Consider the following 27781-nt stretch of genomic DNA (forward strand, 5'->3'; position numbering starts at 1 on the left):
CTTTAGTAGATCTCTGAATACCGCTTCCGCTTCTTGATGTTCCGTGTAGGTCTGCAGTGTGCCACTTGGTGTGGTGACTTTCAGTATTGCCGGATATTGAAGCTGGAACTTTATTCCTTGGTTATGGAATGCCGTACAGATCTTGCTAAACAGCTTACGTTTCTTTGAAACTTCTGCCGAGTAATCTCCGAACAACATCACAGTGGCGCCATTTAATTTTGTCGGTCCCCTACGTGCTTTGTACGAACGCAATAGCGCTTCTTTATCCGAATAGTCCAGATACCGCACAATCACTTGCCTTGCTCTTTTTTGTGAGTTCTGTGTTTGTTGTGAGTTTTGCCTGTCTGGGCCCACCCTGTGCGCCCTTTCCACTTTACATGGCCCTTCCATGTTCAGTAGTTTCGGTATCTCATATTCGCAGATGCGTCTCAGCTGTAAAACAGGCACCAATTCCGGGATACCAACAATTCTGATGTTGTTCCGACGTGACCTATTTTCAAGATCGTCAATTTTAGATAGCATCCGCTGTTTTTCTGTCAGAAGCTCCTGTAACTTTCCATGCGTGTCAGCAGCATCATCTTCCAGCATGGATATTCGTTGTTCCGCTTCATCTAGTCGAGCTCCATGTTGGGTAATGTCGTTTTGTATCGATTGTAACGAGGCAGATATTGTAGCTGCTAAAGTGTCCTGTATGTCTGGTGTTATTCGCTTTGCTACCTCACTGGCTAATTTCTTATAATTGATCATTGCCGCTCCTGATGTCGATTCCTCTCCTTCCCCTTCAGACTCTGCTTCATCATGATCTGATGCTGACCTGTTAACCGGCTGTTTCTCCTGCTTCTCCTTTCTTGTAATCAGCGGCATGTTTTGCTCTCTGTCGTGGGGTATGTGTTCTTCAGCTATTATCCTAGCTTTTCTTGTCTCCACGCCGTCTAGCTCGGGGCGGGGCCTGTGGGGAGCAATGGCGTTTTCGGTCCTTCCACCAGCTACCACTGGGTTTGGCGCCAAAAATAGTCTCCGGTCCGGTTTCTGGTCCGAGATGGCCCTCAAATCTCGTGCTACCACCCCTGGGTTTCTGGCTTTCTCTCCTGGTTTTTATAAAGGTCGTCACCACTCCCCTTTCTCAGACGTGTGTCGCGTTACAATGTCCGACTCCAAAATCACCGTGTAAGTCAGCGGGATTATATCTATCAGCTCACCGCTGTCTTCTCTGCTGCCTTGTCAGTTAGGTACCTCTTTCGTTGTCTGTTTGTTGTAGTATGTTAGGCATGAATGTCGCTTTTTTGCTACGGCAGGTCCGGAGAGCTCTTTTCTCCCTCCTTAAATGTCAGCGCCGGAACAGGAAGTCACCATTTGGCTTTTTTAGCTCAAGTTTTGCGGCAATGATTTTTGGGTGTCGTGTCACATTAGCAAAGCACCTGAGGGACCAAATCAGTGGACACCCCCCAAAAGTGACCCCATTTGTGAAACTACACCCTTCAAGGAATTTATCGAGGGGTATAGTGAGCATTTTGACCCCACAGTTTTTTTGCTGACTTTAGTGGAATTAGGCCGTGAAAATGAAAATCTACATTTTTCTAATAAAATGTTGACATTTTTAATTTTTACAAGGCATAAAGGAGAAAAAGCATCCCAACATTTGAAAAGCAATTTCTCCCGATTACGGCCACACCCCATATGTGGTTATAAACTGCTGTTTTCACACGGTAGGGGTCAAAAGGGAAGGAGAACCATTTGGAGCTCAAATTTAGCTGGAATGGTTTTTGGGTGCCATGTCACATTTGTGCCTGCGGGACCAAAACAGTAGTAACCCTCAAAAGTGACCCCATTTGGGAAACTACACCCCTTAAGGAATCTATCTAGGGGTATAGTAAGCATTTAGACCCCACTGGTCTTTTGCTAAATTTATTGGAATTAGGCCGTAAAAATCAATATCAACATTTTTTTCCACTAAAAAATAGAATTTTTTCATTTTTACAAGGGATAAAGAGGAAAAAGCACCCCAACATTTGTAAAGCAATTTCCCCAGAGTACGAAAATACCCCACATGTGGTCATAAACTGCTGTTTGGACACACGGCAGGGCTCAGAATGGCAGGAGCGCTATTTGGCAAGCAGATTTTGATGGATTTGTTTTTGGGTGCCATGACGAATTTGTAAAACCCTGAGGTACCAGAGTACAGTGGAAGCCCCCAAGAAGTGACCCTATTTTGGAAATTACATGCCTCAAGGCATTTATCATTTGCCTGGACATATGACAGAGCTCAGAAGTGAAGAGCAACATGCACATTTGAGGTTCATTTTGGTGATTTTCACAGCATTGGTCCACAATTGCAGGGCTCTGAGGTCAAATAGCAAAACAAACCCCCAAGTAGTGACCCCTATTTTGGAAAACGACACCCCTTAAGGCATTTTAAGGGGTGTAGTGAGCATTTTGCCCCCACAGGTGTTTTTCCATTAGTAATTAATGCGCAGCGGATGGTGCAAAGTGAAAATTGCAATTTTCCGCTGATATGCCATTTTAGTGCGTAATATGTTGTGCCCTGTTTGTGTCACCGAAGACACACATCTCGTAAACTGCTAAGCTGGTTCCCCCGGGTATGGCGATACCATATATGATGACGTAAATTGTTGTTTGGGCATGCTGCAGGGTTCAGAATGGAGGGAGCGCCATTTGGCTTTTGGAGCGCAGATTTGCTTGGTTGTAGTTTTTTTGGGGGTTTTGCTGGTATTTCAGTTTATAATGCGGGGGAATATGTAAGTTGGGCAGAGTACATCAGGGCATAAAAGAGGGTATAATAATGCGGTAAATAAATAATATTTCAGAGATATGTGGCCAGTGTCGCACTGATAAATGGTGCTTGGTCTTATCGCTTTTGGACACACTGCACATTCTGTGTCGCTATATTATGAAAGCCTGAACTTTTTGATTTTTCAGTCAAAAAAGCTGTGTAAGGGCTTGTTTTTTGCGGGATGGGTTGTAGTTTTTATTGGTACTATTTTGGGGTACATGCCACTTTATGATCATATGATTCCATGTTTTGTGAGGGATGGTGATAAAAAAATAATAATTCTGGCATTGTTAACTTTTTTTTGTTGTTCACCGTGCGGGAAAAATAATATTATAGTTTTATAGTTTGGGTCGTTACGGACGCGGCGATACCAAATATGTGTACTTTTTTTTAACATTTTCACCTTTTTCCAATAATAAAAGGCTTATTATAGGGAAAACGGCAGTGTTTGTTTTTATTAACTTGAAACTTATTTTTACACTTTTATTCAACTTTTTTCTTAACTTTTTTAAACTTTTTTTTTGTCCCACTAGGGGACTTGAGGTCCTGCACCTCTGATCTTTACTCTAATGAATTGCACTACCCACGTAGTGCAATGCATTAGAGCTGTCAGTCATTCACTGACAGCAAGTCTATTAGGCCTCGTCTGTGGGTGGGGCCTAAAAGGCTATCGTACGTGGCAGACCAGGACGCCATTATTAGGCCTCGGGTTGCCATAGCAACGATCAGCATCGTCACGATAACATCGTGTCGATGCCGATCGCTACAAACCACTAAGATGCTGCAATCGCTAGCTAGCTCCATTCCCTGCCGTTACAGCACGGTGTCAGCTGTAACATACAGCTGACACCAGCGGCTGATGTCGCAGGCTCAGCTTCTGAGCCTGCGCTATCTTGTTACTGCAGCTGGACGCCTTTAAGCCCCGCCTCTGGGTGGGACCTAGCAGGCTTCCGTTCTAGGCAGACAGGAGGCCATTGTTAGGCTTCCGGTCTGCTGGAGCAGTCACCGGAACCCCGCAATTTCATTGCAGGGTTCCGATCTGCTTGTAAACACCGTAAATACAGCGCTCGGTTTTGAGTGCTGCATCTAAGTGGTTAATCGGCCGGATCGGAGGCTAGCTCCGGTCCTGGCCTTGAAGCAGTGATAGCGTTAAGCTATCACTGCTTTAAAACGGTGTCTGCAGAGGCGTCTGCCAACACAGTACCCGGTTAATGCTGTGACATAATAGTCCGTCAGTTTGCGTTAACAGGACAACTCGTGTGACAGACTATTATGTCACATAGCGTTAAGGGGTTAGGAGAAGCTTTGTGAACTTTGTCTTTCCAGAATATATTGTTTTACTGCAAGAAAGCTTAAATACTGGCAATAGATATTAGATTTTCAGCTCAAGAAGGGTCTTTATGCCTTTTTTGAAAAATATAATATTATAGGTTATTCTGATTGCCGTGTTTGGAGTCAGGGAGAAATTTTTCCCCTAATGGGGCAATTGGCATCAACCTCATGGGGGTTTTTGCCTTCCTCTGAATTGACAGGGTAGTCTTGTAGGTTGGACTTGATGGACCTGTGTCTTTTTTCAACCCTATCAACTATGCAACTATATTAGAACCTATCAATTTCGATGTGATCAGACAAAAGTCTGGGGAATGCGGCAGAAGTCTCTAGGTTGCATGATTATTTGGCTACCAGTTATGCTTAAAAAAATCTAGCATTCTGGCCATATATCTTAAGTATTTATACCAGAAAATTTCCTGAAATACATTAAAAAAATTTACCCCTATGGATGTAATGTTTAGTAAAACATACCAAAACAGGAGAGAACAGAAATGACTTATCATGTAGCAGAATATCCAAACCGTACCTAACATTGGCTAAGGGACCTGCACTTCCTAAATTATCTCCAGGCACTGTCTCATCTCCGGATGACTTTCGAGCATCAGCATAAGAGGACACACTGTTAAAACGCACCTTGTAGCTCCTAAAGACAAAGACATATTTTTGTTAATATCAAGTCTATGTAGAGTTGATAATACAGTCACCTATGTACTAAACTAACACTACCTGCAGAGAAAGAACTAAAAAAAAAAAACATATGTCCTTAAGTTTGTCTATATTGATCTATAGCTTTTGGTTAAAATGAGAATTGTCTACATCATTATTATTGGCACAAATTTTGGTTAGAGCCCAGTTATATATAGGTTAATTAGCATTAATTAGGCATGAAACCTACTTAACATAATTTGGGATACATCAAGAAACTGTCTCTGCACTGCCACGTCAAACATTGAAAGCCTTCCTATAGCAGCCAAAGGGGAACTACAGTGACTGTCATTATGTATAAATTTCACATTCTGTATATTAATGTTTCAAGAACATATTATGAGATTAAAGTTCTTGATAGGTACACATAGTGTAATGGTTAGTTTTATGGTATTTCGATACAAATTTTTGTTTTTCTTCGGAAGTGCTAAACTGATTTTGTTTGTGAAGTATATAGCTGTTGCAAGCAGGTAGTGTTTTTATCATATCATTTCTACCATTTCCTTTATTAAATGTTAAATATTATCAGTGACCATGGTACAGTATTTGCTATTTTTCAGGGAAACCAATTACTTTGTAAAGAAGTTTTCAAGGATTAAAGGGGTTTGCCCATCATGAACATTTATGGCATAGCCACAGGATATGCCATAAATGTCAGATAGATGCGGTCCCACCTCTGGGACCCGCACCTATCTCTAGAATGGGCCCCCTAAACCCTGTTCTATCTTTCTCTGTTTCCGCTTACACCCGGGCCACTTCGTAATTTCCGACCATGTAATCAGGAAAACAGCGTTTTTCGCTGAGTTATGCTGTTTCCATAGAAGTGAATGACAGTTACGGAAGCAGCGTAGCATGCGAGCTACGCTGCTTCCGTAACTGCCATTCATTTCTATGGGAGTTACGAAAATAGCGTAGTTCAGCGAGCTACTCTGTTTTCGTAATTTTCGACCATGTAATCAGAAAGTGTGGGAGGCAGCGTGAACCGAGAAAGGTAGAACGGTTTTAGGGGGCCCTGTTCTAGAGATAGGTGTGGTTCCAAGAGGTGGGACCCGCATCTATCTGACATTTGTGGCATATCTATTCGGATTAAGGTTAACTCACGTTCTCTCCTCTATGTTAGAATTAGGATGCCTCATCTCCATCATGGCACAGCCGAATTTCTACAAGAGAGAAAGCAAAATTATTTTAGATGAATTATGTTTGTAGTAATGCAAAACCTCAGCAGTTGTCCTTAGGCCCATATATGTTTTGCCCCATATATTCATTCTTTACAAAAGATGATACTGGTACATCTAGTACATCTGTGAATTTATACAAAGGTTACAAAATTATATAACATAGTAATTCCAGCCTGACCCTGTGTGTTGCTGACAATATGTACATGTATTTAATAATTCTTGAATTCCGTTATACTATTTCTTTGTATTTTATAAGCTTTTAAATCAGTTCATACATGTGCATTTCCTACCTCTCCGTTTTCTGGTGGGTCTCCATTTCCAAAGGTGCTGGTCACCACTAAGACAAGGGTTTCATGCTCTAAATGCACAATGTCATACTCTTCCAATGGCGTGGTCTGGGGAGAGAAGGTTTTACTTTACTAACAAAACCGTAATGAAGGCATCAATAGATAAAACAATGGTAGACAAGAAAATAGCCAATTTCTTCATGTAAATGGTGCAGAGATATGTAGTGTACGACCGTTTCTATTTGACTATCCAAGCTTAGGCATACAACAGAATTTCTTATCATTTCACAGACATTTCTATTGACATACTGAATCATTACATATTTGGTCCAGGATTATCACTGCATGTGTAAATGTTGTTTAATATAACAATTTGTATACATAATTAGAAATAGAATAGCCTGAGAACAATATAATAATGTATTACCTTTGCATCAAAGGCATGCTTAAATATTTCGCATAATGTTTTTGCATAGACTTCAGATTTTCCAGTTTCAGTCGCATAAAGAATTGTAGCTTTTACTCTTTTTGCCATTGCTTGTCCCATTAGTTTAGCTGAAAATTTAACTGCCCTGTAAGAGGAATATAGCAGATGTCATGAATATGAACATTTACATACAGGCATATGATGTACTGTATATTCTCAGACACTAGGATAACTCTACTCACTTAGCCAACTTCTTAAATCCAATGGCTCGTTTCTTAGTCGGAGTCCCATTCACTCCTTTCCAAACATGAGTGTTCCAGGGGTCAGGCTGCACAAACCAAAATATACATGTATGTTGTCAGTTTTGGTATACTTCAATTTACTATACTATATGGGAATCTAGAATATTAAGTTTACTACCTCACGAGTGATGCTTTTTATATATATATATATATATATATATATATATATATATATATATATATATATATAATTCTCTTCAGTATTTGCTGCTTTTAGCACTGCTCCATAAGCAAATAGCTACTGCAAGGCTGCATGCTAGTCTAAGGCGTAATTCACACTGTGTTCAGTATATAATTTTTTTCTTAGGTCATAATCCTTATCTTTTAGATGTTTTAGTGCAGTGTAACAGCGCATAGTACTAGGATCCTGCTAGTATTTCTCTATTTACTATGCAAGACGTGTGAATCATACTACCTGATATTCGAAGGACGGCGTTAGACGGTAATTGAGCATTTCTTGGTGAAATACTGGAGTAATGCTTCCAGACATTGGGGGTACTATCCAGACCCAATCAGCGGGACAACCTCCACGACATCGGTATTCGTTCTCCATGTGTTTAATAAATGACTCTGTAGCCGAGTGATGATCTACAATTGTTACTTTATCGCTCTGAGAAAAAAGAAAACAGATAATCATTATTGAAGAAAATCCCTGCTTTCATATACTCTCAGATTTATGTTTAAAAGGGTTGCATCAGATGAGATTAAATAGACTGCCTCCTTTTTTACAAAGCCCATGGACAAGAGTGGTGCAGTTCCTTGGGGAAAAAACCCCCAGACCTTTTTGACAACCGTAAAGACAATAGAAACTATTGGGCTGTGTTCATAAATTGTTATATATACACCCAAATAACTGATATATCCACCACAGTTATCATCATGCATAATGGAAAAATGGGCATAACCTTCAGATTATCCTTCTTTTATCATGATTGTAATACAAATATATTCGACATACCTGAAAACTGTACAGAACTGCAATATTAATTTCCACCAAAGCTTGGTCTTTCCATAGCGAAGACATTTTTCTTGTGTCCAAGTTCATTCTTTTGGCAACTTCCTGCAAGAAACAGCTTTACTAAATAGGATCTGTCTGAATGATATAACCATATTCAGCACAATGAGCCTGGATTATTTTGGCGCATGAACAATAACATTGACTATTACCATCTCTTCACGCTGAATAATCTTTACTCCAAGTAAAATGAAGCTGTCTCTGAAAGGTTGATATTAATTGTGGGAATTACATTACTACATCGGGCCTCCTAGTTTCAAAAATAGTGAAAATATTCCATATGTACATACAGAATAAAGCTCTTTTCTCTCTGTTTGCCAATTACATTTGGCGTTTATGACTGGAAGGTATATAGCTGTATACTGTTAGGTTTTCACAGATTTCTTGGGCCAGACATATGCCAAAAGAGTATTCTTTTGGCATACGTTTTGCTGATTTACGTCTCTGCTGAAAATATTATAGTATTGTTTTTATCTAAATAGATGCAAAATTCTGTGCTAATAAATTATAAGACATGTTTAGAACAGTCTGAACTCCATTTTTCTGATACAGAGCTCCAACTCTTCTGAATACATTTTATTAATTTTTCTACGCCAGTTCCTTGGGGTAGAAAAGCTGCAAATTTCACAAAAGTCGCAATTTGCATAAAAAAATTCAAATTTTGCAAAATTTTCACCCCTCACCACACTTTTTTAAAAAGGGGATGGGGCCACCCACAGTTTGAGAAATGTATCATAATTTACGCCACAAACTAACGTAAATTATTGCGCACATTTACACCAGCTCGTGGTTGCCATGGATTTCACATTCTGGTGCACGGACGACCAGAGATGCACATAGTTTATAAACTTTCTTTATATAAATTTCCACTCATCGTGTTGAAAATCGTTTTTTATTCTTCAAGAATACGAGGGCTAAATAAAAAAAATATAGATATCTTGGGTTACCCTTTCACAAACAAAACACCAGCTGTATAAAATATATTCATAGAGGACTAAACTATAGCTGTTATAATCATCATTTGTATTTTAGTAGTATGTCCCCCGTAAAAAAAAATGCTCAGAATGATGTAATATAATCGAGATGCAAAATATATTTTACATGCATTTTTTCTATTATTCTTTCTATTTTCTAATGTAGTTGTGACAGTATTTTAGTAGGTTTTTTATGTTCCATTGTACACGTGATACTGACTGCACCACTTATGTAGCCTCTCAAATCACTTTTTTTTGTACATCTTTATGGTATGTGTGGATATTTGTGCGTTGAGCTAAGGATTGTTCTTGCATTTTAATATTATTAAAACTTTACAAATTCCCTAAGACTGGCTAACAATATGATATTTTATCAATGGAGAATATTACATGCCCCATCCAAAATGTTGACTCCTTTGAATAAAGAAACTCGGCAATTAATGAAAGTGTAAAATATTTTTGGTTTATTTTTTTGTTGACTCTGTCCACCTATTGTATATTCTATATATAAATCAACATTAAAAAATGTCATGTAAAATGTAGTGCACAGTAAAATGTCACCAATACATTTAAAGTGACGTTTCGTTAACTAATGCTACCAAAAGGTGGAGCTCTTTACCAGGCCACAGTACCTCCAGTATGTTATAGCGGTAGTTATCACAGTAATCCCGAACTCCAATTTCAGTCCCCATGTACCATCCACTGAAAGGACAAGCAGTAAACTCCAGGCCTCCGACCTCTAGTAGCAAACTGGACACAGCTGGTAATCCATACCACTTCAGATCCAGATCTTTGAACCACTCTAACCTGAGGACCAGAATTAGAAAGGACATAATATTATAGTGGTGCTAAATTATATACACACAGGCAGGGGCGTAGCTAGAGGCTCATGGGCCCCGATGCAAAAATTCTTACTGGGCCCCCCCCCGCAAACTTCTCATGGCCGACGGTCCGCTTTCAGCTGCATCGCTGGGTCTCCTAAGTGACCCAACAATGCAGCACTAGCAGCCGGGGCGTCACTAAGGCTGGGTTCACACACACTATTTACGGACGTAATTCGGGCGTTTTAGCATTGAATTACGTCCGAAAATGCGGCTCAAAAGCGTCGGCAAACATCTGCCCATTCATTTGAATGTGTCTTACGATGTTCTGTGCCGACGGTCATTTTTTTTTACGCGTCGCTGTCAAAAGGCGGCGCGTAAAAAAGTGCCTCTCACTTCTTCAGACGTAAATGGAGCCGTTTTCCATGGACTCCATGGAAAACCAGCTTCAGTTACTTCCGTAATGGACGCAGCAAAAGACGCCTGCACATGCCATTACGGCTGAAATTACGGTGCTGTTTTCTTCTGAAAACAGCACAGTAATTTCAGCCGTAACGGACGCTGCCGTGTGAACATACCCTCAGGGCTTAAAATGTCCGGGAAATAGCCCCAATACATATGTGTCCGCCCCCAAAAAAAGTGTGTATATGAGACAGCATAGCATATCTATAGCACTACGACCCTATAAACTATGGATAGGATTAGATACAGTGGCTGAGCAGACAGTATCACACATGATAGGATTAGATACAGTGGCTCAGAAGGCAGTATCACACATGATAGGATTAGATACACAGCTCAGCAGACAGTATCACACATGATAGGATTAGATACAGTGGCCCAGCAGACAGTATCACACATGATAGGATTAGATACAGTGGCTCAGCAGACAGTACCACACATGATAGGATTAGATACAGTGGCTCAGCAGACAGTACCACACGATATGATTAGATACAGTGGCTCAGCAGACAGTATCACACATGATCGGATTAGATATAGGGCCCAGCAGACAGTATCACACAAGATACGATTAGATATAGGGCCCAGCAGACAGTATCATACATGATTGGATTAGATACACAGCTCAGCAAACTGTATCACACATGATAGGATTAGATACAGGGCCCAGCTCGCTGACATTGCGGCTCCAGCGCTGGACCCAGGATAGGTAAGAATAATAATTTTGCTTCTTTATGTGTTACTGATTATTTTTGTGTTTGTGTTTTTTTTACAGGTTCGGTTGTTGGACTTCGGATACGAGGACTTCAATGACGGCGTTTTTTTTATTCTCAATAAAATGGTTAATGAGGGCTGTGTTTTTTTATTTCAATAAAATATTTTTTCTATGTGCTTGTATCTTTTTAAACTTTATTATCACCGCCTTAGTAATGGCCGCTGGCTGATTGACAACCTCCATTACTAAGACGAGGCTTAATGTTAGCCGGTGCAGAGGCTACACTAACCCCCATTATTACCCCGGTACCCACCGCCACCAGGTGTACTGGGAAGAGACGGGTAGAAACCAGTATCCGACCATCTGTAGTGACGGGCAGGCACCGGGGTGGCCGCAGGCTGGTAGTATTAGGCTGGGGAAGGCCAAAAACAGTGGCCCTTCCCACCCTTGTAATGCTGCCTGCTGCTGCTGTGTTGTATCTGGCTGGTTATGAAAATTGGGGGGGACCCGACATCGTTCTTTCCAATTATTTATTTATTATTTTATTTTTTAAATGACGTGGGGTCCCCCCCATTTTCATAACCAGCCAGATACAATAAAGCAGCAGCAGGCAGCATTACCAGGATGGGAAGGGCCACTGTTTTTAGCCTTTCCCCTCCTGATAATACCAGCCTGCGGCCACCCCAGTGGCCGACCATCACTACAGATGGTCAGGTACTGGATCGTACCCGGCTCTTCCCAGCACCCCTGGTGGCGGTGGGTACCGGGGTAATAAAGGGGGTTAGTGTTAGCCTCTGCATCCGCTAACACTAAGCCCCACCTTAGCAATGGATGCTGTCAATCAGCCGGCGGCCATTACTAAGGCGGTAGTAATGTAGTTTAAAAAAAAAAACACAAAGACATAGAAAAAATATTTTATTGAAATTAAAAAAAAAACCACACAGCCCTCATTAACCATTTTATTAATAAAAAAAAAAGCTGTCATCGAAGTAGTCCTGGAATCCGCCGTAGTCCAACGACCGAACCTGTAAGAAAACACACAAAAAATGCTTAGTAACACATGTGTTAGGGTATGTGCACACACACTAATTACGTCCATAATTGACGGGCGTATTTCGGCCGCAAGTCCTGGACCAAACACAGTGCAGGGAGCCGGGCTCCTAGCATCATACTTATGTACGACGCTAGGAGTCCCTGCCTCGCTGCCGGACAACTGTCCCGTACTGAAAACATGTTACAGTATGGGACAGTTGTCCTGCAGCGAGCCAGGGACTCCTAGCATCGTACATAACTATAATGCTAGGAGCCCGGCTCCCTGCACTGTGTTCGGTCCGGTACTTGCGGCCGAAATACGTCCGTCAATTACGGACGTAATTAGTGTCTGTGCACATACCCTAAGGCTTAGATACAGGGCCCATGTGTGATACTGTCTGTGGGACCCTGTATCTAAGCCTACCACAAGGTAGGCTTAGATACAGGGTCCAGCAGACAGTAATCTTATACAGTATAAGATTACTGTGTGCTGGGGCCCTGTATCTAAACCTACAGTGTGGTAGGCTTAGATACAGGGCCCAGCAGACAGGATCACACATGGGCCATGTATCTAAGCCTACCATGTGATTGGCTTAGATACAGGGCCCAGCAGACAGGATCACGCATGGGCCATGTATCTAAGCCTACCATGTGATTGGCTTAGATACAGGGCCCAGCAGACAGGATCACACAATCTGTGATCCTGTCTCATGGGCCCCCTAAGCCTGATACATCGTAGGCTTAGGGGTTGTGCAGTCCCTAAACATTGATGGCCTATCCACAGGATAGGCCATCAATAGCTGATGTGTCGCCCGGGACCCGCAAATCAGCTGTTTTGAAGGGGCCGCAGCACTCGTACGAGAGCTGCTTCCCCTTCATTTCACTACTCGCCCACACTGTGAATCGCCGACACCGATTCACAGTGTGACCGGAATGAAGTGACAGGAATGAAGGGGAGCAGCTCTCGTACGAGTGCTGCGGCCCTTTCAAAACAGCTGATTGGAGGGTCCCGGGAGTCAGACCCCGCCAGTCAGGGCTAACCTTACCTTCCTCTTCGGCCGCGGCGGGAGTTCTGTCGTCTCGATGCTGTGCGCGGCGGCATAGCGCTGTGACGTCATGCGCTGCGCACAGCGCTTGACGTCAGGACCTCCGCTGCGATCCGGAACCAGGAAGGTAAGTAAAGTATGTTACTATAGTAACAGGGGCCCGCGGCCCGAGTTACTATAGTAACTTTTTATTGATGTGGTGCGGGGGGCCATGGGCCCCCCTGGCTTCGGGGCCCGGTCGCAATTGCGACCGCTGCGACCCCTATAGCTACGCCAGTGCACACAGGGGCTTATGTATATATGACGTGGTTCATTCTTTAATAATACTGTATAAAATGGAAAATTTACATCTATGCAGTGTGGTCAATAAATGATAATTTATGATAATTCCATTACAACATCAAGTGCAATAGAAATTCACATTAGGACCCATTTACCCGGCTCTATTACGGTTCTGTACGTTTCCCGTTGTACGCATCCATAACGGATCACCCATAGAAGTCCACTTTATACTGAGGCATACAACATTTTTTTTATTCTTTCTGACAAAAAAAAATTGTGCCTTGTTCCTTCAGATGCCATATTACTCAGATTATCTCCCCTAGAAGCATTTGCGGAGCATTTGTGACAGTCATGACAGCCAGGCAGAATTGAGAATTTCGATTACGCAGCTAAACCTTATTTTACTGTGTTGGGTTTTTTTCCTATCTCATTTAGTACAATTATAACTGTAGTCTAATGACATCATTTCTGACTTTACTCTTTATTTATGGATATTTGTATAACTGTATTTTGCCACAACCGCACAAGCACAGCATTAACTGATAGCACTATAATCAATACGTCTTTGGATAAGGTCTGGTTGTCGTACTTAGGATGGCGGATTTGGACCTCCATAATCATTTCTGGAGGGATCTCAAACAGTTCAGGATCATTGCCATCTGCTTGAAGAACGAGAGGGAGGACATCAAAACGGCTGTGTGGAGCCTTCCAGCCTTGCTGAATACAAATCTGCCAATAGAAATAATTTTAAATGAAGGAGATAGAATTAGAGGAACTGTTTGCATCCCTTCATGACCGGGCAACCCTCACATTCTGACTAAATATATGACCAGCTCGATAATGCGATTACCTCAGTTAACTCTACATTAGCTGGGTCCCCAAGCACTGAGCCATCAGGCTGCTTGTATCCTGCGTAACGGATAAGTTGTGCATTCCAGATCCTGAAGTCATGTTTTCCGTCTGTTCTTTGGGGGAAAATAGTGATTGCTGATCTGTGAAGAGATGTAAAATGTGCTTCAATGAAATATGGTGTATTATAATGAATAATACAAAGATCAACTTATTATCCATAAGTAAACTATGTGTTGGTTCTCACAGTAAAACAGCATGAAGCCAACACAAGATCCCATATCAAGTTTCTCTCCTTTTATGAAATGAAGGTGAGGGGCAAGGTAGCATAGCACTGCCCCCCCCCTTTCACTGCATGCCCCCAATCAGATAGGATGCCAGCCCATAGCCATTCCACTAAATGACATTCTAAAAGTTGCTCTTTTTCACATAAACTGGAATTGATTTCCTGAATTATATGCAAAATGTACCTAAAAAATGATAAAGAGAACATCACAAGTAAAAATATAATATTAGTGGTTAAAGCTGGGGCTATGTGGACAATACCGTAGAATTCACGCAACATTTACATAAAAATTTTGTTGCACTTCTAAATGTATTCCTATAGACTATGGCTGTCAGGTTTGAAAGGTCTGTAAATAGCTCCAGTCTTTAACCCCTTCAGGACTGAGACATTTTTTTATGTTGAATTTTTGTTTTTCACTCCCCGCCTTTCAAGAGCCATATCTTTTACATTTTTTAGTCAATAGAGTGATTTGAGGGCTTATTTTTCGCAGGAGGAGTTGTAGTTTCTATTGGTAGCATTTAAAGTACCATATAATGTACTGGAAATGGAAATAAACTTCTTTGCGGGCTGAAATTGGAAAAAAACTGTGATTCCTCCATTGTTTTTTGGGTTTCGTTTTTACGGCTTTAACCGTGCGGTAAAAATGACAACTTATCTTTATTCTGTTTCTCAATACGATTAAGGTGATACCAAATGATATAGGTTTATTTATATTTTACTACTTTTGTTAAAACAACTTTGTTAAAAAAAAATTGTTTTGTGTTGCTACATTCTGTTAGACATAACTTTTTTTATTTTTTTGTCGATTGAGCGGTGTGAGGGCTTATTTTTTGCGGGACAATCTGTAGTTTTTATTGGTGCCATTGGTTAGTACATACAACTTTTTGATCACTTTTTACTACACTTTTTTTGAGAGCTAAGTTCACCAAAAAACAGTGATCTTGGCCCTATACATTTTTTATTTTTTACGGCGCCCACCATGCGCGGTAAGTAACGCTATACTGTAATAGTTTCAACTTTTACGGACACAGCAATACCAATTTTGTTTACTTTTTTTATTTTTTACATTACTTTAGAGTAAAAATGGGAAAAGCTTGTTTTTTTTTAACTTTTAATAATATTTTTCACTAATTAAAACTTTATTTCAGTTTTGTTTTCACATTTTATTCGCCCCCCTAGGGGACTTTTTACAGGCCTCTATTAAGCTATTAACAGAGGCAGAGTGAAGGCTGTCCTGGGGGCCTTCATTAGGCCCCTGGGCTGCCATGACAAACATCGGCACCCCCCGATCTCATTGCAGGGGGGGGGTGAAGAGGTGGCAGAGTGGGCCACCCTCCTCTTTTTCAACGCCTCACATGCTGCGGACACAATTAACCGAAGCATTTGAGGGGTTAAACGGTCAGGAATAGCACGATCGCTGTTCCTGGCCGTTAGCCTCGGGTGTCAGCTGTAAAACCCAGCTGGCACCTGCAGCGTATGGAGCACGCTCAGCGTGTGAGGGCGCTCCATACATTACCCCCCCCTGCACCAGGACGTGATGGCACGTCGAGGTGCGCAAAGGGGTTAAGGATGCAGTATATTTTGGCCTTAAGGACACAGCATATTTTTCCGTTTTTGCCTCACTGCATTCTAAAAGCCATAACTTTGTTAATTTTTTGTGCTGACGTTATTGTGTCAGGTTTTGTTTTTTTGTGCTTTATGTATATTTTACAGATGTGGCTCTGTTTCTGGGGGGAAAAAGCAGAACCTTTTTTCTAATCCTGGACAACCCCTTTAATTAAAATATATACCTTTGAATATACTTTATTAACCATATTAATAGGCAGATCTAAGGCACAAAATTAGCAAAATGACTTGTAGGATGACTAAAGGTGCATGTGTGCTATAGTGATGTATAAATGTACATGAGTATGTTATACTGATATCTATGACATCGCCTTTCCTGCAAAGTAGTTTCTTATTTGTATATACACTATGTTTTTCTTAATATTTTTGTGTTTTTTTATTTTTTTTAAAAAAGCTTATTGCTTTCTGTTTTCATTCATGAACACTGAAGTCTCACCTGAGGTTGCCTTTGTTTGTGGCATACTTGATGTGGTTGCAGATGTAATTATACATTCCATGTGCAGTGGTACAATCACGAGCGTCGAAAACCTGTGACAGTATAAGAAAAATATATTGTCATTGTCCCAAGATGAGTTATTTCTAACACATTGCAAGACTCCGAACTAGTACACAGGGCCGGCGTCAGCACCCGGCGAACCCGGGCAAGTGCAGGCTCATAATCCATTTCATTCCTGCATGAACTTCATCTCTGCTGTAGCTGCATTTTAAAAAGCTGAAACTTGTATTTTATGGTATAGAACTCTGCTTTCCTTTCTTCCTATATAGTCTAATGTTATCTCTAACTTTTGTCAAAGTGTTTGATCGTCGTTAAGTTTTATGATCATCCAGACCTGCTAGTTTGTTTGTTTATCTCTGCATAGCTTTTCACCTCATGTGTCTAGTTGATTTGATTAATAGCCGAACGAGCTTAATTAGGCCTAGATCTGAGCATCTACTCCCCTATAAATTTAGATGTAGCATATGGGGAAGGAACTCGTGCAGGGGGCACGAAGGCAGAAGTCATCTCTGTCAAAGTGCCATACTGTCAAAGTGTCCTGGCAGTTATACATGGCAGTTATACATGGCAGTTATAAATGGCAGTTATAAATGGCAGTTGCACAGGGTCAGTGACAGGTAAGCTGCATTAGAAAAACAAACAAACTATCACACTCTAATTATTAGATTTCAAACTCTGTTTACAAACAAACATGTTTGCTACCGCTCTGATCATTATAGCTGCTCTTGGTTTACAATCCTATCGCCCATTTAAGCCTTGCCAAAAAACAGTCCACATTAGTCCCTCTCTCCTTGCCTCACCCATGTACAGCTCCCATTCACTATTCACTTTCCTCAGTCAACTTAACCCATCTCATCCCACTACCCAACATAAAAAACCCTCTCAAATCACAGAACCATTTGCTGTCTCTCTTCATTCTCCTGCTATTCGCTGCAGGGGACATCTCTCCCAACCCTGGTTCTCCCTTTTCTTCTGCCAAGCTCAACCCCTTACCTGCCACACATAGAAACCCTGCAAATCTTCTTGCCATTCCTTGTATGTCTTCTCCTGTGCTCTCTGGAATTCTCGGTCCGTGTGCAACAAGCTCACCTTTATTCATGACTTATTCCTTTCTAACTCTCTCAACCTTCTGGCTCTTACAGAAACATGGCTACACCTGTCTGACACTGCTTCCCCTACTGCTCTATCTTATGGTGGTCTCCACTTCGCTCATGCCCCCAGACCTGAGCACAGGCAGGGTGGAGGAGTAGGTATACTTCTTTCCCCACACGACACTTTAGAGGTCATTCCCCTGGTACCCTCACTCACATTTCCCTCTTTTGAAGTTCACACCCTCAGACTCTTTCACCCTTTTTCCCTCCGAGTGGCAGTTGTCTACCGCCCCCTGGGCTCACCCCGCCAATTCCTGGATCATTTTGCTGCCTGCCTTCCACAATTTCTATCCTCTGAAACACCCACTCTCATCATGGGTGACTTCAACATCACCATTGATAACCCAATCTCCTCATCTGCCTCCCAGTTTCTATCTTTAAAGGAACAGTGTCATGGCAAATAATTTTTTTTATATGTTAAAGATGTTAGTGCTTTAATAAAAACGTTTTTATTCATTTGTGTGTTTGTGTTTTACTTTTTCTTATTTTTACACTTTTTCTTCCCTATGGGGGCTGCCATTTTTTGTTCCATTTCTGTGTGTGTCGATTAACGACACACACAGACATGGAGTACGGCAGCCACAGTCCCATAGGGACTGTGAACGGCTCCCGTCCCATTCACGTCCGTGTACGGCGTCTGTGTGGGAACTGCGCATGCGCCGCTCCCACACAGTCCTATTCGAAATTGGCGCCGTCCGGCGCCATTTTCCTGTGGACCGGAAGTCGCGGCCGGACTGTAATATTACTACTTCCGGTCGCGGCTTCCGGACTTGTGCACATGGAACAGCGGCAGCAAAGGGAGCGGACGGGCCGGAGGGAGCCGCGGCGGCAGGAGCAGGTAAGACATTTCAATGTATGTTAGTGTTTGTGTGTGTTTACTACTGTATGTAAACCTACTACACTGTGGGTTACCTCAAAAAATGGCGACACACAGTGTAGGAGGTTAAACCTTTCAAACCCCTCGTTTATCCCGGCACTAGCCAGGATAAAGGAGGGGGGGATGCTGAGAGCTCACTAGAGCGAGGGCTTTTAACCCAATGTTGCAATGCTGCAATTTTGGGAACTAGCTCCATCTAGTGACCAAAAATGGGTAGTATTATAAATTAGAATTAATTTATAATATTTCCTGACTATTTCCTGACTCGTGAAAAAAATAAAAAAAATTTGAACCATGTTTAATCACCCACACACTAAATGTTTAATTTTTAAAAAAAAAACATGTTTTTCTGGCAACACCATGCCTTTAACCTCGTCCCTAGGTTTGTCACAACTTACTAACTCTCCTACACATGAGGACGGGCATTCGCTTGACCTGGTCTTCTTCCGGCTCTGCTCAGTTTCTGACTTTATTAACTCTCCTCTCCCGCTTTCTGACCACAATCTTCTCTCCTTTACTATCAAATATTCTCTGCCTCCTCAGGTCATCCCTACGTATCAGACATAAAGAAATCTACATGCCATTAACACTGTGAAACTCATAGAGAGTCTACAGTCCTCATTGTCCCCTATCTCTTATCTCTCCTGTCCCAATCTGGCTGCCAAACTTTACAATAACACTCTCAAAAATGCATTGGATGAAGCAGCCCCCCTACACTCCGAACCACCCGACAAAGACGACGACGACCCTGGCACACGCCTCAATCCCGCTTTCTTCAGCGGTGCTTGAGATGTGCCGAACGACTGTGGAGAAAATTGCATTTGGATGCAGATTTCCTCCATTACAAATTTATGCTCAAAACTTACAACTCTGCCCTTCACCGCGCCAAACAAGTCTATTTCACTTCTCTCATCTCCACACTATCTAATAATCCAAAACGCCTCTTTGATACTTTTCACTCCCTCCTTAGTCCTAAAGTGCAGACGCCAATCACAGATCTCAGTGCTGAAGACATGGCCAATTATTTTAAAGTTAAAATTGATAACATCCGGCATGATATTATCTCCCAGTCCCCTAGTAACATTGATCCCCTTCCCTCCCGCACTCCCTCTTCTTCACTCTCAGCATTTGACCCAATAACTGAAGAAGAAGTCTCGAGGCTCCTCTCTTCTTCTCGTCCTACTACCTGCCCTAGTGATCCTGTCCCCTCACACCTCCTCCAGTCCCTCTCCCCAGCTATCACTAGTCACCTGACTAACATATTTAACCTCTCTTTCCTCTGGTATCTTTCCCTCCGCTTTTAAACATGCCATTATAAACCCATTACTGAAAAAACCAACTTTTGACCCATCCAGCGCTGCCAACTACCGACCAGTCTCTAATCTGCCCTTCATCTCCAAACTCCTGGAACGCTTGGTCTACTCTCGCCTTATCCGCTATCTCTCTGCTAACTCTATTCTTGACCCCTTACAATCTGCTTTCCGCACTCTACACTCCACAGAAACTGCCCTTACTAAAGTCTCAAATGATCTCTTGGCGGCTAAATCGGACGGTAAATCCTCTCTCCTGATTCTTTTGGATCTCTCTGCAGCCTTTGACACTGTAGACCACAAACTCCTACTTAACATGCTCCACTCTATTGGCCTCAAGGACGCGGCTCTCTCTTGGTTTTCCTCCTATCTCTCTGACCGCTCATTCAGTGTGTCATTTGCTGGTTCCACTTCTTCTCCTCTTCCCCTTGCTATCGGGGTTCCTCAGGGATCAGTCCTAGGTCCGCTGCTATTTTCTCTCTACACAGCTCCTATTGGACAAACCATCAGCAGATTTGGCTTCCAGTACCATCTCTACGCTGATGACACCCAATTATATACCTCTTCCCGTGACATCACCCCTGCTCTAATACAGAACACCAGTGATTGTCTGTCCGCTGTCTCTAACATCATGTCCTCTCTCTATCTGATACTGAATCTTTCTAAAACTGAGCTCCTTGTGTTCCCACCATCTACTAACCTCCCTAAACCTGATGTCTCCATCTCTGTGTGTGGATCTACCATCACTCCTAAGCAGCACGCCCGCTGTCTCGGGGTTATTTTTGACTCAGATCTTTCCTTTACTCCTCACATACAATCACTTTCACGCTCCTGTCATTTTCACCTCAAAAACATCTCCAGAATCGGCTCTTTTCTTATGGAGGAAACCGCCAAAACTCTCATTGTTGCTCTGATTCACTCTCGTCTTGACTACTGTAACTCATTACTAGTCGGTCTTCTCCTCACTAAACTCTCCCCTCTCCAATCTATCCTCAATGCAGCAGCCAGGCTCATCTTTATGACCAACCGCTACACCAACGCCTCTAATCTGTGCCAGTCACTGCACTGGTTGCCCATCCCCTTCCGAATAAAATTCAAACTTATTACTCTCACCCACAAAGCTCTCCACAGTGCTGCACCTCCTTACATCTCCTCCCTCATCTCTGTCTACCACCCTACTCGGGCTCTACGTTCTGCCAACGACCTTAGATTAAAATCCTCCATAATCCGAACCTCCCACTACCGTCTCCAGGATTTCTCTCGTGCTGCACCAGTCCTCTGGAATGTGCTACCCCAGACAATCCGATTAATTCCCAATATCCACAGTTTTAAACGTGCCCTGAAAACACATCTATTTAGACAGGCCTATAACATTCCCTAATCTGACTCCTTTCCATGGCCCTCCTTTTAGATTAGTCATCAGAATAAGATTCCCTCACACTCCTTCTCTTCATGTCCGTCATACACGGATACTGGCTGGTGACCGGCTCATGCAGCTTTATGTTACCACCGCATGTGTATAAAAATGGCCGGACCATTGTACAGAACAAACACTGTTACACTTGGTGTCTCCCTTATGTCCTCATAGATTGTAAGCTCTTGCGAGCAGGGTCCTCACTCCCCAGGTTTGAATTGTAAATGAACTTTGTCACTATGTAATGTCTGATATTGTTTGTTTCATGTCCCCTCTAAATTGTAAAGTGCTGCGTAATATGTTGGCGCTATATAAATAAAGATTATTATTATTATTATCCCACTGCCCTTTGGAGGGTCCCACTCGGCTGCCGGGTGCTGACGCTGCGGTCATTGCTCCTCCAGGAGTGGAATCCCCGGCCAGAGTGTTGCCAAAGGGATTCTGCTTCTAGAGGGAGCCATGTCTAGGAGGCGGTGTAACTACTGCTGTAGCAGCCATAGTGGCTGCTACGGTGCCCACGGCATGAGATGGCCTGTGCCACCAGCCGCCACGCCCCTCCCATGCCCAGGGGACGGTAGCAGTGATGCCACATTCAATAGTTTCTGCGTCTTTAGGATGCAGATACTATTGAATGCTATGGCAAAGCAAGGAGTTAGCTCCCCACTCTGCCATTTACTTGGCTATAGACTCCCAGGCAGAGTGCTAGTAGCATCTCCCAGGGACTTTAGCTCTGGGGTTGGCCCTGACATTGCTGTCCATATATGGACAATGATGTCAGGAGCAGACATGGTCCCTGGTCGGCAATGGTCTGATTGGGGATTCCGCTCCTAGAGGGAGCCCCAAATGTACTACTTACAGGGGGGGCTGTGTAGTACTACCAGGGAGGGGGCTGTGTGGCACTACCAGGGTGGGGGGGCTCTGTGGCACTGCCAGGGAGGGGGGCTATGTGTCACTACCTGGGAGGGGGGCTGTGTGGCACTACCTGGGAGGGGGCAGTGTGGCACTCCCCAGGAGGGGGCAGTGTGGCACTACCCAGGAAGGGGTTGTGTGGCACTACCTAGGAGGGGGGCTGTGTGTCACTACCTGGGAGGGGGGTTGTGTGGCACTACCTGGGAGGGGGGCTGTGTGGTACTACCCTGGAGGGGGGCTGTGTGGCACTACCTGGGAGGGGGGCTGTGTGGCACTGTCACGGAGGGGGCTGTGTGGCACTATCTACAGTGGGCACTAAATTTATGGGGGTACAAACTAGGGGCCTAACTTCTTTATGGGGGCATAAACAGGGCCTAATTTTTATATGGGGGCACCATAAATTCCCCCGCAAAGTGCCAACTTAGTCTGTGTCGCCCAAGAGCCCACATAAACCTGGAGCCAACCCTGCTGTTACAGTACTGTGAATAGTTTAATGGGCAATGCACACCACAAAGTCACATGCACAGACCCTACACGGTGGGGCAAGTATTCCCTCTTGGTCCCTAATGTGGAACTGTATGCATCCCGAGTGCTGCTGTATGGTTCCCTTTGTGAGGCGCCATATGCTCACATAGAAGTAATGCTTCTAGCGGAGAATTCATCATAATACGGCATTTTTTAGGACAAGCCACAATTTTTTTTTCTCATAGATTCCAAATGAATCCTCTCAAAAAAACCTTTGTGTATAGCTGTATCATATCAAAGGCACACAAAGGTACAGCATGATGCCATATCCATAATCCAGATTATAGATCCAAACAACACAAATCCATAATACAGCCGTGTGCATTGTCCCTAATAGAAATTTAGGACACAAAGAAGATAACCCCACCTGCAGTTTGGACCACTGGATTCTTCCCACACAGCGAGCTGCATTGCGCCATGCATGTTTAGCTCCATATATCAACTCAGTGTCGCGAAGCTGGTAGGTATCTGTTGCTTCAATTTCATTTCTGACTTCTTCCATTCTTTCTACATGAGCTTTAGAGCCAAATCTTAAATATTGAAGGTCAAAGATTTTATACATTCATGAAATTTCATGTAGTGTCACTAGTGACAGTTTGAGAAACTTGATTAATGATGACAATGCATATTACAAATTAAATTCTCAATATTTTGTATGGCTCATTACATGATTATAATAGCATCAACTATTTAAAAAACAAATGACCAATGTGTCTCGAGTGCCAACCATGTTCTCTGTAATATTTACAATTTTCTGATATTGCAGATTAGGCGTTTAACAGATGTCTGACAATGATCTTGTTAAAATATTAACAACAATATATACATAAATACACCATCCAGCCATAACATTAAAACCACCTGCCTAATATTGTGTAGGTCCCCCTCGTGCCACCAAAACATTTCTGACCTGTTAATGCATAGACTCCATAAGACTTCTGAAGGTGTCCTGTGGTATCTGGCACCCAGATGTTAGCAGCAGATCATTTTAGTCCTGTGGCAGGGCACATTTATCTTGCTGAAAGGGGCTCCTGACCTTAGGTTGTCATTTCATTGCCATGAAGGGGTGTATTTGGACTGCATGATGTTTAGGAAAACATAATTCATCATTTCAGGCCTTCTTCCATTGCTCCATGGTCCAGTTCTGATGCTCACGTTCCCATTGTAGGCACTTTGTGCTGCGACGCACTGTGGGATCTGACACTTTTCTATCATAGTCAGCAGTAAAAAAAAATTTTAACAATTTGTGCTACGGTAGCTCTTCTGTGGGATTAAACCAGAAGTGTTTGTGCTCCCCACGGGGCCCTTGACCCCTATTGCCGTTTTTCCTTCCTTGAACCACTTTTGGTAGGTACTAACCACTGCATATCGGGGCCACCCCACAAGTTCCTTTTCCAAAATACCCCACCCCTTTGACAGGTGCCATTGTAACATCATAATTAATGTTGTTCACTTCACCTGAATAACTGGAAAAGTGGTTTTAATGTTATGGCTGAACAGTATCTCTATCTATCTATCTATCTATCTATCTATCTATCTATCTATCTATCTATCTATCTATCTATCTATCTATCTATCTATCTATCTATCTATCTATCTATCTATCTATCTATCTATCTATCTCATATCTATCTATCTCATATCTATCTATCTATCTCATATCTATCTATCTATCTATCTATCTATCTATCTATCTATCTATCTATCTATCTATCTATCTATCTATCTATCTATCTATCTATCTATCTATCTATCTATCTATCTATCTATCTATCACAGCAACACCATTAATCTGAGCGGTAGTCATTTTATAGGTGTAGCTGACTACAGTGCTAAAGAATTGACATTAAAAAGAGATAAGATCAGCTCTGCACACACTTGTTTTGACTGACAGCTATCTTTTCTTAGGGCTGCCATCAGGACTGCCAGGGGATGGCTAACATTTTAAGACAGGGGCTCACCTGCTGCTGCATGAGTCCTATGTCGTTTCGTCTAATGATAATGTGGGTAATGTGTGGGTGGTGGTGGGAGATTCCTGATTCTAATGTATGGGGCCCAGAAATTCCTGATGGTGGCCCTTTTATCTCTTGACTTCCCCATAAATATGCACATTTGGATAGACAGAGGATGCAGGTTTATTTCAATAAACCTCTAGGAGCACCATGTATCCAACATGCCTGACCCAACTTAAAGGGGTTCCCCAGGCATTTTATATTAATGGCCTATCCTTGGGGGTCCATTCAAGAGAATAGAACTGAGCTGTAATCTCAGGCACAGCTGCTACGGATGTGTATGCTGCTGTGCCTGGTAAACATTGAAGAGGCTGCAGAGTTCGTCGCCGTGGCCCCTTCAGTCAACTGATCATGGGGGTGTTAGGGGTCAGAGTCCTACCGATCTGATATTGATGACATTTTCTAAGGATAGGTCATCAATATACAATGCCCGGAGAACACCTTTAAGTGTATTCACAGAAAAATGGAAAGGTTTAGCAAATCCAAGTTTGGATTAAATGATAATTTTATATATTGTCATTGTAAACTGTCAAAAAGCTTGTTGTAAGACACTTTCCATTATAACAGCAAAGCAGAGCTCTTATAATGTAGCGGGAGAGCTTTTTTTTAACTACATGTGAATACTGTACAGTTATCGGTATATAGGCTATAATTCCTGGAATAGAAAAGACCAGAACAAGCTTTATGCAAACATTGAGCCAGCCAAGACTTCTATGAGATTTTTTTCAGCTTAAGTCAGCAGAATAGTGAATGCAGCTCTTGAGTATAATAAAGACGGTTACTCAGGATCAGTAAAAGATAAGTTATGTAATGTGTTTACAAAATAACTAAACTTTTATGTAGATTAAAAATAGTGTGCAACTTAGACCTATGCTAAAAAAACAAAAATTTAAGAAGACACAGGCAAGACCACCACACTTACATATTTCAATCTATTGCTGTGAGTAAGAAGCCCTGCGGTCCGAAATATGCAAGTTTGGTGGTCCTGTCCACGTCTGCTCAAATGATCCTGTTTTTTCAATAAAGTGTAGTTTTTAATCCAAATCTGGATTTACTTCAATTTAGTTCCTTACAATAAATCTTAAATAGAAATATACACTCTGTTTTGTGGATGCAGCTACTATGCCACCTTATTTGCACCAGTTTGATACTGGTGCTTGTCAATGGGAAAACACCAAGATAACAAACTGAAGAAAACATCTATCCACAAATCACAGTGAGTTAGCACAGCTATGTTAGTATGCGAGATGGTAGGGGCAAGCATAGGGAAGAGAGAACATGCTTTACAGAGAATGCTACATATTGTACATTGTAGTAAAACAGACACGGCTTCATCTTTTCACCATTTTCATAAAATACAATATTCTACTACATTTCTTGCTTTAAATCAATGTACTATAAAATGTATTACCTTTTAATTGAAGAGTAATATTGGTCAATGAATTCCTTGGCAAGGGGAAGAAGCTGCCCTCTAGGGCGGATATCTTCTGGCTTACGGACATACTGTGGAGGAGTCATGACAGCTCCCATACACAACTGTTGTGTGCAAGTTGTAGGCTAAAGGAAAAATAGACTTTATTACTTACAATTCTGCCATTTTTAAAAAAGAAAAAATTATTGTGTACATAATTCCAATGGTAAAGGTCAATATGCTATACAACACACTTCATTGAATGTGCAAGCCCATATATTACACAGTATCTTGGGTTAAACGCATGTTTGCTGTATATATTTAGGAAGTTCTAGTGTTTTTATTGTTTGTTTGTTTGTATGTATGTGCCGCTGTTCTTTTCCCTGGTATATGGTAATTCTTATAGTCACTGATCATGTATAACTTACCATTGAAGCCTTGAAGTGCAGTGTGTCATGCAGTACAGCATTTGTGTCCCAATTTTTCACTCTCAGATAACGAGGACATTTGGAAGGACTTCCATTCACCTGGCTCTTTGCAGGGGACTGTCTACCCGAGGCTGAAACCTGGAATTATAAAAGGAAAACAATGCCAACGCCCAAAGGGAAGGAGAGAAGGGAAGAGAAAAAGGTTTTAAGTTGTATATATCTGTTTGGCAGCACAACGAAGCTCAGACATAAAGCCAAGGCAGAAATAAATAATTCTTTACAAGAAGACCAACATCATTTCATAATTAACTAATTTAGTTGGCACAAGCAGCAGCTATGCAGACGATATTGTATCTGAAACAGTCTCATATATTTTCCTTTTCAATCTCAATCTACAGTGCAGGCTGGAGTTAGGGCCGGTTCACACTTGCGCTCGCTATTCCGTTGTTCTGCTTCATCAGAGGAGTAGAAACAAGGGAATAACCGGAAGCGCCAGTACCGTTGCACCACGGACACCACTGACGGACGAGGAACCCATTGACTTTAATGCGTTCCATTAGGTTTCCGCCGGGGTGTTCGTGGCTTTACCGGAAACAATAGCGCAGAATGCTGCGCTATTCTTTCCTGTATTTTTGGCTGAATCTGCGCCAGAGGCCCCTAACTCAGCCTCCAACGCAGGTGTGAACTGGCCCTTACAAATAGCAAGAATAGCAATTCATTTATTTAAATAAATATTGTGAAAATCTTCCCATAGAGATAGAAAAGTATTATGGAAGAATATTATAGCTTCTGATTCACACACTCAAAATGTCTGTACTGAAGTGTTTGGTTATTAGACTTGTTTTAGCTCATTGCCTATTACACCAACATCTGCAAAATGTATGTAAGTTTATTACTGCCAGGTCTATGGAAATGCTGCATGTATACTAGTCTTAGGTCTATAGACGATATGTATGTGTATTGTTCTCAGTACTGCACTAAGCATGCATGTATAAATCTCAGTTGTATGGAAAGTGCAATAAATGGGCAAAAATGTTTAGGCACCACATATAATTAGTAGATTTTGCCGTTTTTGCCATGCCAATTGCTAAAAAAAAAATCAAGCATCTTTGGGGGTT

The 27781-nt window shown here is 42.1% G+C and overlaps 1 protein-coding gene across 4 annotated transcripts in view; it reads right to left on the minus strand.

The window, feature by feature from the left end:
- Positions 1-27781, minus strand: part of NOS1 (nitric oxide synthase 1) — a 344514-nt gene that overhangs the window by 24966 nt on the left and 291767 nt on the right. For all 4 annotated transcript variants that reach the window (XM_075835268.1, XM_075835278.1, XM_075835262.1 and 1 more), the window contains exons 4-17: positions 26664-26801; positions 26236-26381; positions 23180-23342; positions 16567-16658; positions 14220-14361; positions 13959-14098; positions 9644-9818; positions 7981-8082; positions 7438-7632; positions 6963-7048; positions 6721-6865; positions 6297-6401; positions 5930-5988; positions 4650-4766 (exon numbers count right to left, since the gene is read on the minus strand). In XM_075835268.1, coding sequence (XP_075691383.1) covers positions 4650-4766; positions 5930-5988; positions 6297-6401; positions 6721-6865; positions 6963-7048; positions 7438-7632; positions 7981-8082; positions 9644-9818; positions 13959-14098; positions 14220-14361; positions 16567-16658; positions 23180-23342; positions 26236-26381; positions 26664-26801 — 1805 coding nt within the window. The remainder of the gene's footprint in view (positions 1-4649; positions 4767-5929; positions 5989-6296; positions 6402-6720; positions 6866-6962; positions 7049-7437; positions 7633-7980; positions 8083-9643; positions 9819-13958; positions 14099-14219; positions 14362-16566; positions 16659-23179; positions 23343-26235; positions 26382-26663; positions 26802-27781) is intronic.

This window comes from Rhinoderma darwinii, chromosome 1 (assembly GCF_050947455.1).
Source record: "Rhinoderma darwinii isolate aRhiDar2 chromosome 1, aRhiDar2.hap1, whole genome shotgun sequence".
Classification (NCBI taxonomy): domain Eukaryota; kingdom Metazoa; phylum Chordata; class Amphibia; order Anura; family Rhinodermatidae; genus Rhinoderma; species Rhinoderma darwinii.